The 17,224-nt window shown below is 42.2% G+C and overlaps 1 protein-coding gene across 5 annotated transcripts in view; it reads left to right on the top strand.

Annotated features, from left to right (window-relative positions):
* HHAT (hedgehog acyltransferase) overlaps positions 1–17,224 on the top strand; it is a 331,516-nt gene that overhangs the window by 247,324 nt on the left and 66,968 nt on the right. For all 5 annotated transcript variants that reach the window (XM_078078155.1, XM_036095714.2, XM_036095719.2 and 2 more), the window contains one exon: positions 7,315–7,516. In XM_078078155.1, coding sequence (XP_077934281.1) covers positions 7,315–7,516 — 202 coding nt within the window. The remainder of the gene's footprint in view (positions 1–7,314; positions 7,517–17,224) is intronic.

Here is a 17,224-nt window from a genome sequence, read left to right as displayed (position 1 = left end):
CAGCAGGGTGGCACTGGAGAGGATGCGAGTGAGAGACAGAGATCAAAAGGGAGCAGACGAGAGAAACAGTAGCTGCTTATGAGAGGAGTTGTGTGCCCAGGACTGTCGTAATTTTGATCCAGGGCTTGGGATCTGCTGATGAAACACAGGGGAAAAATGTTAGGGGCAGCGGAGGATGACATCTTTCCCCTCAGCCCTTTCCCTCTGACTGTGAGATGGGGAATCATACAGACCTACATCATGTAGACAGCTGGGTTTGCCCCCTCTCATCTGATGTTCCATGCACCCCCTCCTTTTCATCTGGCCTAGGGAGGCTTATAGATGCTTTTAGCATCCTCTTGGGAGGAAGGTGGGGAGACGGGCAGGCAGCCAGGAAATCTTGGTGGTTATTAAACTGAGGCTCAAGGACCTTTTTATTAGCGATTAGACTCAGCTCTGTGGCACTAAAGAGTATAAACTCCCGCTCTGTCTCCTCTGCTCAAATCTCCAAAGAATCTGTTTTATATTGTGTTTATTTATAGCCCAAAATAGACATGGGCCCCAGAGCCGAGGTTTCAATGTGCTCCTAAGCTGAAGAGGATTGGAAACCCCATGGAGGGAAATAGTGTGTACCCCTGTCTGTGGTCACCTCCACCTGGACCTTTACTTCCTCCATGTGTGACTGGAAGTTACTTTGGAAGTATTGCATGTTAAAGAGTTGTTTGTTTGTTTGTTTTTTAGTTCCAGTCTGTAGTGTGAGAATTGTAGTGCTGCAAAGACTCATGTATCACCGAGGATGGAAACTTCTGGAGCATTATCAGGCTGCTTTAAACTGGTTGAATGAGTAAACCTATAAAAGCATTTTCTTGAGGCCCTGCCCACCCAGTAGTCACCCATTATAAGGAAAGGATTTGGTCAGGTGGCTCTTGTATTCGCTAGGTAAGGGGGAACCTGAGTGGAAGGCCAGCAGTGATTTGTAGGTGAGATGTTGGTGATGGACCAAGTTGGGGTTGGGGCTACTGTACCCTGACCCATCCATATACCCTCTACAGGCCCCTCCATAGCCAACATCAGATATTTGGAGAACAGCCGGCCTCCCATCTGGGCCACGCCTAATCAACAGGTCTGCATGGGTGGGTGTTGAACCCATAGTTTAGACCCCTGAGCACTACGCAGCTTGGTTCTTATGGTGGCATATTTAAGGCTAATTGTTTTAAGTAAAGAACATCTCTGAGCAAACAGACCAGAGGTTTGGTGCCTTCAAATGCTTATGGAAGATACAGGAATGGCATCTGATCATTATGATAATGGCATTTTGTTTTTTCCTGAATGCAAGTGTGGTCCTGCTGGCTCATTATTAGTAAGTATGCCTCCTTCCATTCATATGGAGTGTTGGCATCGCTAAACTCCTTACACATATATTGTCTCATCTGATCTTCATAGCAGCTCATCCCCAAAGAAGGTTTTAGTGCTCCCAGCATATGGTCAGTGTACACGCTTATGCCGAGTAGGCTTAATTGACAAGCTCAAGGTGACAGAGATTGGTAAGTGGCAGAGCAGAACCAAGGTCACATCTCCAGGTCTCCAGCACTGCCCTCCTGCTTGTGCTATGCTTTGCTTCTGTTGCTGCTTGAGCTGTGTTGTGGTGGTGAGGAAGCCTGGGCTGAGCCATTCATTCTCTGTCAGCCTCTTCTGCAGTGAGGAAGATAGAGGTTTGGGGGAGCTAGAGTTTGGGTTTCGGTCTGTGAAGGTAGAACTGAATCTTTCTCTAGGATAGACTTTATAGGCTTGAGCTTATCAGCACAGCACCTCAACCCACTTAGCTACTGACTTTGTGGAACGAAAAGATTAATTTTAAAAAAACGTTGGCATCTAATTACACGAACCTGGAAGTTTAAATGTAGACTAAATATAGCCTGAGTTTAATCTCTATTTTATAAATTCCACAATGTTCTGTTGTCAAATAGGACATAGCATTTTTAATAAGCAAATTTTCAGAGTTGCATGTAAAACTTACAGCCAGCATCTCTTGGTAAAAGAGCTGAGAATTAGCCCAGCTCAAAATGTGCCCTCTGCTTTGAAAGTGGACCTCTTTTAGCCTTCTGGAGATGATAAAGTCTAGAGTTGTCCATTAACCAACTGCTGGTTCTTACTTATTAAAATTCCATTATGATCTGTACTGGATAGAGTGATTTCTTTACTGTGTGCATCTTCTTTTGAAAGCTTTTTATAAGCAGATCTGTAGCTTCCTTTGTGAGGTCTAAACACCAGCTCTTTGTCTACTACCTAGAGGATGGAGGTTGGACTGGGCTGTGGAAGAGAGAATTCAAATGTGGGCCAAGGTCAGAGCCAGGGTCAGTTCAGGGGGCTGTTGCCTGTGAGAGCCGGGTTTAGGAGAGCCTGGCCAGCTCTGTGAAGAACTCTTAAGTAGGAGCTCCTCGTAGAGCCCAGGTGAAGCCAAGGTGAGGTCACCTCACCGACAGTGCAATGCAGCCAGAAGTCTTGCCCTTCCCTGCTACTAAAGGTTCTTGTCTTTACAAGCCTAGTACCTGTCATCTGTGAAATTTCCTGAGGTTAGGATAGGTCTAGTGGTTTGGAGCCACGTGCTTTTGACCCTAATAGGGGAAGTAGGATTACAAAGTGTGGAGAGACTTCAGCGTCCTTCAAGTGTCTGTATTCTTTAGGAACAAGTGTCCTTTGAAGTTTCTCCCAAGAACTGGGGCAGGACCTTACAATCCTCCCTTGGTTCCTAATTGCTCATAATAGGTCCCTGGCCGTGGTGATAATTTATCACAGGTTTAAAAGCTATTGGAGGCTGTGAAAATTATGTTGCTAGGTACAATAAATACTGTTGACTAGGAACTTTATAATAACACATTGCACGCATGTACACACATCATGCATCTAGTCCTTCCGGGAAGAGGTTTACAACTTAATTGAAATGACAGTATAATAGAGGAGACATCTTTTGGTGAATAACTATTCAGGCAGTGGTACAAAGAGGAGGTGCTCTGGGGTAAGTAGAACAGTGGGCATATTCAAAAGAGACTTCTGGGAGGAGATAGAAAATGGACAAAATTTTGTAGGCTGAATAGAAGCTGGAAAACCAGAGAGGTTGGAGGATGTGAACATGGTATGACCAAAGGCGTGGAGGTATGAAAGCCCCATTTGTTCAGGATTTCATGATTTGCCAAGAGGACCAGTGGGAAATGAGGATGGAAAGGTATGGCAGAGCTGGATTAGGATGGAATGGCCTTGCCAAACACTAGGTAATTGAAGACTGGGACCCTGCAAGCCCACCTCACCTCATTCCACAGGAGAGTAGAAACCAAGTCATTCAGTCTCCTACCTCCTCTTACCTCAAGGGGGTCAGGGATTAGGCCTCAGCAAAGAGTTTGAAGATAATATGCCAAGCTGGGGAGCTCTTGTGTGGGTCCTGGGAAAACGGAGCATTGTGGTTTTAAGATTAATGTTTTTACCACATGGATTTTCACCACCCCTCTCCCCAACTGTAGGATATATTCATGAGTTATTTTTCATAGTGGATTTGAGAGAGACACATATTTTCTTCTCCCTTCATGTATACCTACTTGGCCACAACCCCCCTCAACCATTGACTTCTTACGCCACCCCCCCCCCCCACTTCTTTTGTAGTCAGACATCTGTGGGATGCCTGTCTGGTCAGGATGGCACGTATCATCTCTGTGGGACAGAAGGAAACTAGTTAGTCTGTTTAAAATTTGAACTTATACCCCTGGACTTCTGGCACAGTGCTCCTTGGCCCAAATGCCTTTGTAAATAATAAGCATCTTTCTCCCCAGCAAGATTCCTTTCTGACAAAGGACCATTTCTTCAGTTAGTAAAATGCTGGTGAATGTTTTTGTGGAGACTGCTTTGAAGATTTGGCTAAATAAGAGGAACATATCACCAAGAAATGTTTCTATTACCAAAAAAAAAAAAAAAAAAGAAAGGCAAAATAGAACATAGGCCTGGGAGTTCTGAAACCAGAACATTCTAGGTTCAGATTTCACCTCTCCTGTATAAGCTGGACGTAGTCACTGGTTCCTTGCTAGGTTGTTGTAATGATTAGAAATAGTATACATAAAGCACCTGGCTCACGGACGCTCAGTAAAGGGTAGATGTTATTAATAACGTCTCCATTTTATAGAAGTTCCTCCTCCTGAGTTGGGGGTTTGCTATGTTGTGCAGGTCCGTGAGATGGTTTTAAATTAAGAAGGCGGCTGCGGCTGGATGCTAACTCCTTCAAGCAGCATTCTCTGCAAGCAGTGACCATATGAAGCCGCGTGGCAGGGGCAGGCCCTGTGCAGACTGAAGCTCACAGTCACTGACAAGAAAAATCTTTTTTTTGTTTTTTGCTTCGTGGAGAAGGTGGTGCTGAAAGCTTTCTTCCTTGGGGAAATCAGTTTCACTGTGCAGTGGATCTCCGTGAGTGGGGTCATACTACTGCTTCCCTGAAAGAGAGACATTTCTGTTTTTATTAATCATGGAACTGACGCAAGACTGGTAGAATTTGTAAAAGACAATAACTTGTTTACTCTCCTTTTTGATGCACCTCCTGCCTTCCAGAGGTTAAGAGTGAAGAAGGGATTTTTATCTTCCAGTCTGGAAGCCAGACCCTCTTCAGGTTTAAAATAAGCAGCCTCATGTCCTTGGAGACCTGCCGTATATGAATTTTAGGAATAAAAGGAATTCTCAGATTTTTGTCGGCAGTCATTTGGAAGGCAAAGTTACAAAGCCATAGTGCCAAGAGCCCCTAAAATAGCTGTGCGTGTAATTATGGGGCTAGACACTTCCTCGTCACAGGCATGAGAATGTGTCCTTGGAGTTGAATCCAGTATGAAGGACCATTGGTGTGGATGATGAGAGGCTTTTATTCTACACTGGGTTTCCTGACATATAGAGGGCCAGTCACCTTAACGTAGATACAATAAGAGGTCAACATGAAATAGTTGTCTTGGGTGAGAAGAGTATTGGTATTAGTATTACCTTTTTTTAATAAAATTATCTGTAATTTCTGTCAATAGCAGTCATTCCTCATACTTTTGAAATTGGTTTGAACACCTGTTTCCCTTCCCCCCCGCCTCTATACATACATACACACATACATGTATATATACATACATGTGTGTAAGAAGGCCGCGTGCATATATATATATATATATGCACACAACATTGTATGAAGTGAAGTGCAGCCTCATGGAGTGCCATGATGGGGCAGCAACTCCCTCCATGAAGGTAGGAGACTATATATAGAGAGTTGTGGCCCATTTTTTGCTTCTGATGAAGAATGTTCTGCACCAATAACCAAGCGGCCTCTAGGGGGCAGCAGAACACCAACTAAAACTACCGTGCCTGGGGTTGTCAGGCTTTTCTGGCTTATTGTCCAGACCTTCTAGGTCCATGATGCGGCACCCACCTTCTCCCCTTTGCCCAGCAAAATTCATCCTCTTGGCCTTGCCAGGCTACGGTCCACTTGCCTCCACTCTCTCCATTCTCCTCCACACTCGAACTCTCCTGGTCTACTTTATACCCTATCATCTAGCTTAATGCTGGGACGTGTTTGCTATTGTTTCACAACCAGCTCTACCTGTCCTTTTTGGCAGGAACAATGTTTTATGTCTCTGGGTTTCCCATAATGCCAGGACTGTCCTGGAGGCCTAAATAAATGCTTGAAAGCAAATGGAGGATCCCGTAATCTGTAGTGAGCCCTTGATACATATTTGCTAATTTCGTTGTCAAGATGGTCTTCTTTTTGCACAAGAGAAGACATTTTATTTGCTTCACTTATTTCTGAAATGGCTACTTTCTCACGTGCATTCTGGTTTTAGCTTGGAGTGTAAGATGTAGGTGTGATGGAGGGAATGAACTCTGGTGCCAGAGTTGTAGGATGGCTCCTCCCCTTCCTGGTTGTGTGCCTTGCTCAAGTTAACTTCTCAGCCTCTGTTTTCTCACCTGCAAAATGGGCCTTTTTAAGCTGATCATATAATTTTATCTAAACTGGAGCACAGAGTGAAGGAGGATATTTAAAAATACTTATCCTATAGTTTTTTGAAATATTTATTGACTGGGGAGTGGTTTTCATTTTTATTTTTTTTTTGACTTGTCTATAAAATTGTTCTATTCAAAAATGGTTTTCAAAATAACATTTCCATGCAATATATGCCCTCCTTAATACCCATCACCGGGGTATTGCATGGAGCACCGGGTGTTATATGCAAACAATGAATCATGGAAAACTACATCAAAAACTAATGATGTGCTGGATGGTGACTAACATAACATGATAAAAAAAACATTTCCTACAAAATATTAATATACAAACAGGACACATTGTAAACTGGCTGGCATGCTGGAACAGCAGGTGTAAACCATATGGTGCTTCAAAGAATCAAACCACGTAATGTGTGTGAAGTGTGTAGTGCCGTGCCTGGGACACACTGTGTATTCAGGAAATGAAGATTTCATTTTCCTTCCTGGAAGAAGGTTGGACAAAGAAGCACTCACCAACAGACCAAAGACCTATGGGTTTTATTTTTTTTAAAGGTTGTTGCCAGGAGGCTGTTCTCCTAGCTCTCCAGATTCTACCAACCCAAGGTGTGAGTTTTGTCCAACCCTAGCTGGAAAATACCAATTAAAGAAGATGGTCCTGCTTATGTGTAATCAGATCGCTGCCTCAGCGGTAGAGAGCATACCCCGGGGATGCTGTGCATTTTGGGTAATAATTTGGCTGACCTGTGAGCACAGAGCTCTTCCGTTTACTTGCGAAGTCACTGCTCCTTCTGGGCAACTTGCCTGGAAAGCTGGAGCAATGGGTCTTGGCACCCCTGTTCTGCACCCAGCTCCTGCTATTTAGGAGCTTGATTGCAGCAATTGTGCTTAAATATTGGGCTTACCATAAACATAATAGTTTGAGCTGTAAAATATATAACTGTCTTGAAGGTTTGTGTCCCCATATAACTGGAAGCTTAATTGCCATTGTGTGATGAGGCTTCCAGGGTTGGGCACTCCCCTTTTAGAAACTGTAAATTCACCACTCCTCACCCTGCCTCTTGTAAGTGCTGTTTTGCTCCGGTAATGAGAGCTCTCAAGCCTGTGTGTTCATTTAACCTCAAGCCCCTCAGAACTGAGGCTTGTGTTTTTGCCGGTTGCTGGTGTGTTGGAGAATTCAAGGAGTGCCCTGTGTGGCCTCCTGGAAGCAGGGAAGGATCTCCACATGGTCGCTAACAGTGGGTGACAGGAGAATCAAGGGCAGAAGCAGGTAGGAGTGAAGGGACAGCCCACTGTATGGCTCCTAACAGCCTGTTCTTTCTCTAGGTATGTGTACATTCCAGTAGGCGGGTCCCAGCATGGCCTGCTGGGGACACTGTTTTCCACCGCAGTGACGTTTGCGTTTGTGAGCTTCTGGCATGGTGGCTATGACTACCTCTGGTGCTGGGCGGCCCTCAACTGGCTGGGAGTCAGCGTGGAGAACGCAGTCCGGAGGCTTGTGCAGATCCCGTGCGTCCAGGACAGCGTGGTGAGCAGGTGCTGGGGGACCACTGAGCCAGGTGGACTAGGCCTGGGAGGGAAGGCGGTCATCAGATTCACCCTAACATGGGCCATTTTTGCCAGATTGGTTCAAAGAGGATGTGCCCAGAGGTAGCAGGTTTTGTTTTGTTTTGTTTTTACATAAGTGTTTCAAAGCAATGCATGCCTACTGTATAAAAATAAGAAAATTCACACAAGAGGGAAAGAAAAATACCTCTTCAACAAAAACTGTTACAACTGTTCTAACCTTTTTCTTTACATATACGCACACATGTATAACGTTTAACACAAATGCTATTATTCCAGAGACATAGTTGTATGAGGACCACCTTTCTATGTCACCAAATCCATTTCTAACAACCCCTTTGAATGGCTAGAATAGAATTCCATTATGTGGCTATGCCATCATTTATTTAATTAGTCTCCTACTGTTGGGCAATCGTGTCATTCTAATTTTTGGCAATTGTCAATCAAAATGGAGATGAGTATCATAACCGGGACGAATTCTTATATGTAAAATTGCTAAGTAAAAGTTTCTCACCCTTTTTCGCCATGCATACAGCTTAACTCTTCCTTAACTGCCCTGCAGTCAAAGTGTGCCAATTGACTTTCCTCCCAGCAGTGCATGAGGATGCCCTTGCCAGTACTGAGTAGTGCTGGTATTTTTAATCTTGGCTAATTTGATAGATACTGTTACTGTAGCATAAAAAAAAGAAAAAAGAAAAAAACAGCTAAGTGCTTAAGACGCATTCTGATTCCACAGGAAAATGATTTGGAAAATTTGGCACTTTACACACACGTTACACAAATGTTTTATCATATGAAAGTGATACACAGTGTATTAGAATCTTGTAGGAAAGAGTCAGTTCTGAATATGCAGCAGTATTCTGATAACCCTGAAAAGAGTGGCTAAAAAGAAATGTGCTGTCATCCGTGTTCACGGCAGGCAATAAAACACAAGAAATTTACTGAGTCGTGATTAATGTGCCTAAACTCCCCCAGTATATGCAGCTAAAGCAAATATATTTCAGAAACCCAACACTACCAAATAGAATACATTTGAGTTTTTTTTCCTATAAAGATAGCCATAGTAAAAGTGGACAGTTATTTCAATAAAAACTGATACAAAGCACATAGCAAAATAACACATCTGAAGGAATTTAAATATGCCCATGTATGTTTAAAGATAAATATTTTATTCAGTAGTAGTACCCAGCAATCAGCAGGAAAGAAATGTCAGTGAATCTTAATAGAAAAATGGAATTTCAATGAAAGTCATGGCTATGTAACACAAAGGAAAACCATACAAGCTGGTATCCTCAAGGTTTCAATCTCCATCTTCAAATCTGAATAGTCTTCCCCGAAGCCTGAAACCCAATTATCATCTGTGAAAGCCAGAGAATTCTTCTCAGCCTAGGCTGAAGCCCTGTAACACATCTCCCCATTCCTTCACGAAGGGTCTAAAATTAACCTTGAACTTAATGTTAAGCACTGCTCTGTAGACTTTGAGCTGTGGCTTATGTTACTGACAAATTTTAAAAATCTAAAATCTTAAAGGAGGAACCCAAACTGTGCTATGTAGCCTTGTTAATTTTGGTTAAAAATGAAGACAGTGAGAACGCTTACTCACAGGATGAAGCACGTGAATGTCTGCTCTGCCTCATCACAGCTCAGTCCAGGACCCTTGTGTGTTTGCCTCATTTGAGCTCCCATCCACAAGTCACACACCTAAGTGGATAGTAATTTTTGAGTATGCATTTTTTTGGTGAGATGTATGTTTTGTATTTTATGAATATAGTGTTTAGTGTACATATTTATTGAGCAAGAACATATTTTGTAAAACCTATTTTATCACCTTCTATCCTGACAGCCTGGTAGTTGGTTATAGCTATGTAGACAAGGAGTCCTTGAGTATGAGATCAGGATTCCATTACTGTTTATATCCCCAATGGTTAGCTCAGCGTCTGAGTTAGCCACAGTGTTAAGTCAGTGCACAATTGGGTTGATTTTTTTTTTTTTTAATTCAGTTAGCCAACATATAGTACATCATTAGTTTCAGAGGTAGAGTTCAGTAATTCATCGGTTGCATATAACACCCAGTGCTCATCACATCACGTGCCCTCCTTAATGCCCATCACCCTGTTACCCCAACCCCCCACCCCCTCCCCTCCAGCAACCCTCAGTTTGTTTCCTATGGTTAAGAGTCTCTCATGGTTTGTCTCCATTTCTGATTTCTTCCCATTCAGTTTTCCCTCCCTTCCCCTGTGATTCTCTGTGCTATTTCTTATATCCCACATATGAGTGAAACCATATAATTGTCTTTCTCTGATTGACTTATTTCGCTCAGCATAATACAATTGGGTTGATTCTTTAGTTGTTCTTCCACTTGTCCACGCAAAGACTTTTTCCCATTATTCTGTTTCTTACACAGTTCAGCATAGATTCTGTTTTCCTTCAGAAAAATAGGGCTGGCATTTCAAATATTGTGTAACCTTTTGAATGAACTGTTTCCCCACTTGGGTTACTCTCCTTCCCTCTCTTTTCATGAATCCATTCTCCATTCTTTTGTCTTAATCCAAATGAAGACTTAATGCCTCCTTAGCACCTAATTTCCTCTGACATTAGTCTCCATGATTGATCTGATAGTATTTTTACAATGGGAGCTCACCCCCCCCCCAGGCTGCTCGTATATTCTCTTCAATGACATTAATCCTTCATCTGTTTTTTTTTTAAAGATTGGTTGGAAGATACTTGAGTACCAAGAATGATCATATCTTCTTTTCCCGTATCTTTTTCATCTTCGACCTCAAAGCTTTGTCTGGAGCATGAAATACAGTAGGATTTCTCAGTGTTGATGAAATGGCAGTTGAACATTCACCAGAAGACTAATCAGAGCTGAGTGTTGTAGGAAACCCTCTGATGTTCTAGGCAGGGCTGTCCAATTGAACTTTCTGCAGTAATGGAAATGACCAATACGGAAGTAACCAGCCATACTGAGCACTTGAAATGTGACTAGTGTCACCGAGAAACTAATTTTTAAAATTTATAATTTTAATTAATTTGAGTCTAAGTAGCCCCCATGTGGCCAGGGGCTTCCATTTTGAGCAGTACAATTCTAGAACATACCCCCATCAAGACAAAAATTACAAGAATGTAGAGTGTTATAATTTTAAATAATGTTCATTAATGATGAGGTACCTCGTATATGCAATGGCTACTGAGCTGTTGCCCTTGTGTATCTTGCAGGTATCTCAGACTTAGCATATGTAGTACTGGACTCGTGTACCCCATACCGCCATAAGTCCAACTAGCTCCTTTCCCTCTAGCATTCTCTGTTTCTAGAAAAGTCATCCTTAATCTAGTTACTCAAGGCCCAGACCAGCAAGTTACCCTTTGTACTCTCTCTCCCTCCATTCTAGCTGTATGTACTGTATATTCTATCTCCTAGGTAGATCTTATGTTTAAAAATTATTTCCATTTCTGCTATGTCATCCTAATCTTACTGTTCTTATTCCTTGCCCAGTCTACCAGATAGTTTCTAACTAGTTTCTTTTGCCTTCTTCAATTCATTATCCTCACAGTGCTGAGTGATGTTTCTCAATAAAAACCTAACCATGTTGTTATCCTTCTTAAAATCCCTAGTGGTATCCCATTATTTTAGGACTAAGCCCGCAATATTTAAGATGACCTATGAGGCCCTGCCTGATCTTGAGCTTGCTACCTCTCCCCATCCGCTCTGCTCCCACCCCCACTTCACACTCTGTTCTTCCTTCTCTTCAATTGCTCATCTTGCCCCTCCAGCCTCAGAACCCCACATGGGCTCGTCCGTGTCCTAGGATGCTCTCTCTCCTCTCCCTCCACCTCTCTTCATCCTTCAGATTGTAGTTCCGGTGATATCTTGTTTGTTTGTCCTCCGCTGACCCTCCTGAGTCAGTCAGGTCCTGATTAACAATTCGTTTTGGGCACCTTGTAGGTGATCTCTTCTGTTGTCCTTATCATAGTTGCAATGAAATATTTTTATACAATAACTTGTTTAATCCGTATCTCCTTCACTGAACTGTAAGCCTCATGAAGTCAGAGTTCTTTATCCTTGGCATGTATCAAAATGCTTGGCACAGAGTAAGTGTGTAGTAAATACTTGTTAAATGAATGAATGAATATTTTCTGACTTCACTGAGGGCAGTATAAGAGGAAGTAGGCCCATACAGCAGCATGAAGAATATAGATAGAATACTGGAAGAACTTCTTAAGGCTGAGGCTTGTTGAGCATTATACAGGGAGATTATTTTTTTCCATAGCAGCATAGATAGTAATTGATCTAGTGATGGCAAAATGCTATTTTAATGCTCAGTGAACAAAATATATACAGGAAAGAAAGGGTTGGGGAGGAATTAGCCTATCTGGTACCCTGCTGCTTTATGAGAGGGGAGATTATTGGTTGTGATTCACTGGGGAACAGAGCTGTAGGATGTTGACAAAAGGTACTTTCACAAACACCCGAGCTGGGTGGACAAAGAGAAATTACTGCTGAAGCAACACGCTTTTTCTCTATACAAGCACTCTCTCAAGGAGGGAGCTAGAATTTGTGTTCAGCGTGGAAATCTTTTAATAAGTGGAAGCATTTTGAGTAGAGTAGAGTGACATTACTTCTTGCCAATTCTCAATGTGCTCTCTCCTTTGAAGGAAGATACCTTCAGGCTGCTTGTCAGTTATTCCTACAAAAGGAGAATCGACATCTCAAGCAGTTCATCCACCCCCACCCTTGATGCTCATTTCATTGAATAATTTCAATATGTCCTCCTCCCCCCAGCCCTTATCTCCTCTTCTTTGCCCCAAGAGTATCCTACTGAGCTGATTTATATCCTCTCTGAAGTAGTAAAATTTCTATTTATAGACTTAATTGAGGAAAGGCGCCTCCAGTGACAATCAGGGAGGGTCAGTCTAATGGTTGTGGGAAGGATCTGATGCTCTGGTGTGTCAGAAGGAGCCCAAAGACCATGGCTCTGTGGTGATATCCATTCAGTTTATCTGCTATATTGGTCAGTTTGAAGATGTAGGTACAGAAATCCCATGAGTTTGAGAGATCAGTCAATTTAAAATTGATCAGTCAATTGTAAGAATTATCGACATGATCCAACTAATGCTTACTTAGTTCTCTGGAATCCTAACCCACCAATTAGTAGGATATACATACATGTCAGTTGGCCTGATAAAAAACACTTTCACTTGAGGTCAGTGACACCAGCCCCAACTAACTCACTGAAGGATTACAAAGCAAACTAGTCTAAGAAGAGTAGTTCTGTTTGACAATGACTCATGATCTTCTATTTCTCTGCTGCTTGGCTTGATTCAACAAATAGAGATCAAGTACTTATTGTAGATAAGCCATTTTCTCAAGACTGGAAGGCTTTCTAGACTTGGCCATTAGGCAGAATCAGTCTGGTTCTTCATTTCTTAATTTGCTCATTTAGGAAAAAAACATTTTCAGTACCCTATGTGGGAGACATACTGCAGAACCCTGGGGAACTCTGAGTGAAGGACGTGGTCCCTTCCTCCTATTTTTTTCTTCTTTTTTCTTTTTGCATCTCTTTCAGTGCTTCAATGCCTATAGGGTACTAGTCTATCATTGTGTAGTGGTAGAGTCTATTATTAGTTCCCTCCAATAACAAGGTACTTTGTGTGGCCTATCAGGATAATCATCTTTGCAGTGTCTGCTTTGGAATAAAGAGGCAATAAAATGGAATGAGAGCTTTTCTCTAGGAAGAGCTAAGTGATCTATAGTAAAAAACAGTCTTATCTTCATAAGCATCATAAATACCAATTGGCCTAGACTTCAAAGGCATTGCTCAGAAGAAAGGTCCAGGCTAGAGACAGACATTTGGGAGCTTATAGTTGGTATTTTGGAGCCCTGGAAATGTTTGAGACTTTCCAGGGAGAGTGCAGAAAGAGAAGAAAAGGTGGTGGCCCAGGACCGAAACTGAGGAACACCCAACATTTGAAAGTTGGGTGGAAGAGAAGAGGCCAGAAGCGGGGAGGAAAATCTAGAGGGTGATTTCACAGAAACCAAGAAAAAGAGAGTATTTCATGGAGGGGGTCATCAAAGGTGGTGATGCCATTAAGGGGTAAAGTAAAGTGAAGTTAAAGAATGGTTATGTCTCCAGACCAGGGTGCTGGCAGTGGGAGGAAGGGGCTGTGAGGCATCTTCCCTGTGCCATAGGAGATCATTGGCCTGCTGGAGATGCAAGACGTGTGCAAATCAGTTGAGGACCGGGGTAAGGCATTATGTGCAGAGAGACCGCTGATGTTCACGAGGGGTGATGGTCAGTGTTAGCTAAGCTTTTAAGAATGGTTTATTTAAAGAGCTGGGGCTTGAGTTGGACTCTGAAGAATTAAGAGTGGGGCTTGGATAGGTCAGTAGAGAGAAGACAGGCATTCCAGGTCAGGAGAATAGCACACATACAGCCTGAAGTCAGGAATAGGGTTGCCATGGAGGTGAGGAGGCAGACATGGGAGATGAGGGGTTATCACTCAGGAGAATGGAGGAAAGGAAGCTAGAGAAGCCAAAGCGTTTTCCATATAAAGGGATTTGAAGGCCAGACTTAGAAATATAGAAATGCAAACCACTTAACCAAACAGGAGAGCATTAAATTAACATATTAATCCCACACGTCAAATTAGCCTGTTGTGCTAGCTTGTTAGCACTCACCCAGGCCTCTCCGTCTGGAAAAAGCAATGCATGTTGTTATGAACAGTGTGTTCCTTGGTGGATGACGACCTGTTGGTGCCCCCTCCATTGTCTCCCACTCCGAAGGATCATTAATGATGCAGGAAGCACACTGCGCAATTCACTGTTTACACATTTTCTTCTCTGTAGGAATCTGAACCTAAGCCTTAACCCCTCTGGTCTGAAAGGTGGAATGTGGCAAATAATTCTGCCTTTTAGTCGAATACGTTTAGCATGGCAAAAGCATTTTCACAGGTTCTTTTTAACTTTCCATTACTGAGTCTGCTATCTGCAGAGAGAAGGCTTTGAACTAGAGCCAGTTTCCAGTTATTCATGGCCTGGTGAGCCTCTCCAGGTCTGGCCTGCTCTGGGACTTCTGTGGCCTTCCCTGTCCCTGTCAGGTTAGGCTCGAGCAAGGCAGGGTCACCCTTTCATCATCGCTGCTGCCATGGCTGCCCGTCCTTTCTTCCCCAAGCATACAGCACAGTCTCCCGGCCTTGGGAATTGTAACCTCGGGAAAGAATACTAAGCCAAAGATGAGATCTATCACTTGAATGGCAGTGGTTGAAATGGGCTTTTTCAGGTGGCGTGTGGGATTAGATTCATTACTTGAGAGTCTCCAATTCCTGCTTCTACAGCACAGATAAGTGGTGGTTACTCTGGTCACAGCCTAGTGCCCAGCAGCTCTCTCTAGATGAGCTTAGGAAAAAGCAAAATCTTACTGTGTACGTGCTGAAGCTTCGGATGTGTCTTTCTAAATCTGGCTCTTTTTTCCTCCCAGAAAACCCATTACTCATTGAAGGTAGCAGAGTTTGAGTTTCCAGTGTTCTTATTATCAATAGAAGGATGAAATTAGCCCCCTTTTCCCAAAAATAATATGCACATACTTTGTGCAATATATTTCTACAATATGTATTTATTTACAATGTATACTTAGGCTTTATGTGTGATCAATATTATGTATATATGCTCTAACTGTATAACACATATATGTAATATACGTACATGTGTATGTATGTATGTGTATATATACATATATATGTGTGTGTGTATATATGTATATATTTGTGTGCGTGTGTGTGTTCATTTTATAAAGCTCTGAGGAGTCAGAGATGTTCAGGACTTCCAAAATATCTCACATTCCTCCCAAGACCTAGAAATAAACACTGCTTTAAAAAGCCTATGGAGCAGCTGCTGGTCTCATTTGAGATGAGCTGAGTCGGTATCAATGTACTGTGATTGCCAGAATGTACTGAAACGCAATTTAAGGGGGCTTTTGCTTTTTCCTCTGGTCTGAACCCTATAGTTCACCCAGTAGGCTGGAGTCAGAGCTGGAGTAAGAGCTGAACGGCCCTGAGGGGTGGCAGGAAAGAGTATCATATAAAAGGTGCAGGACATCTATCAAGTTGACTAGGCCACCATTGAAAGTAATGATCTTCAAATAATTTCACTGTGAAGAAAGGTGGAGAGGAATAAAGAAAAATAGATATAACAAAAATTTATTTTTATTTAAAGATACGTGCAAACACAGAGAAGTGCATAGAAGGTTATACACTCCAACATTAATGGTGGCTAGCTTTTTACTGACGGGATTACGTGTGATACATATTTTCTTGGTTTTACTCATTTGTATTTTCAGCCTTTTCTACAGTGAATAGGTATTGTTATCTACTTAAAGGTTATTGAGAAAAAAGGGTACAGGATGGATCCACCCTCAGGAGGCTTTGCTTAGCTGACCATGGATGCTTGATTCATGTTAGAAATGGAAGGACCAGGGGCGCCTGGGTGGCTCAGTCAGTTAAGCATCTGCCTTCAGCTCAGGTCATGATCTCAGGGTCCTGGGATCGAGCCCCACATCGGGCTCCCTGCTCATCAGGGAGCCTGCTTCTCCCTCTCCTCCCAACTCGTGCTCTCTGTCTCTCTCTCAAATAAATAAATAAAATCTTAAAAAAAAAAAAAAAAGAAATGAAAGGACCAGACTAATGTGGGGCTGTTGTAGCTGCCACCCTTTGCCAGGGAAGAAACTGTACTAGACCCTGCACAAGGATCTTTCACATTTGTTATTTTATTTAAGCATCACAACAACCAAGCAGGACAGGGGTTCCTTATCTTCATTTTTATAGATGAGGAACGTATAGGCTGGGAAGGTATGTGATTTGTGTAGGAACACATGGTTAGTTCAATTAGAAAGGGAGTCAAATTCAGTTATACATAATTTATTCTAAGCATCCTTGATATCAGATAAGAGACATTTGCTTTGATAGATCTTACACACTTATTCATTCACTTAATTTATCCTTGCTGCTTGTGTACATTTGGCATTAGATTTTTTTTTAACCAGCAAAAAATGGGTTTTCTCAGGAATAACAAAGATTTGCAATTCGAGATAAGCAAGCTTTGGCCAAACCATTTGGCATTAGATTAATTGACATTCCAGCCCTCAGTTCTTGGACAACTTATGTTTTAGTTGTGGTTCACTCAACCTGTCTATGAAAAAATTGGTCCAAGTGAAGTGGGAATGCTCACAAAAGCATTTTTACCCAATTATGTCACGTGGTTTCAACAGTAGCTTTACAGGTAAGTACTATCGTTATCCCTGTTTTGCAGTGGGAATGAATGGAAACCCAGAAAGTTTAAGAAATATGTGTTCATGGGTCAGAAGTCAAATCATACTGCAAGGCTTTCTTGAGATAAATGAATCTTTGGTCTCCATTCCTCCATGCAGACGTCCTTGTCTTCATCAGCAACAACTTCTAATTCTCTTAGTTGTTTCTGACATCTACCTCTGCCTTTCTAAAGTCTATTCTCTTATTTCTTCACTTATGAATTATAAATATTAACTGCTTTCTACTTGAGGTTTTTGCATCTGAGACGTACTCCCAACTCCTTCTAATAGAATAACCATCTTTATTTTTGGCTAAATCAACATTTGCTGTTTACATTATTATCACGATGGTAAGTGTGGCTCACTGC

Source organism: Halichoerus grypus, chromosome 7 (genome assembly GCF_964656455.1).
Source record: "Halichoerus grypus chromosome 7, mHalGry1.hap1.1, whole genome shotgun sequence".
Lineage (NCBI taxonomy): Eukaryota > Metazoa > Chordata > Mammalia > Carnivora > Phocidae > Halichoerus > Halichoerus grypus.
This window is presented reverse-complemented; position numbering and strand designations above follow the sequence as displayed.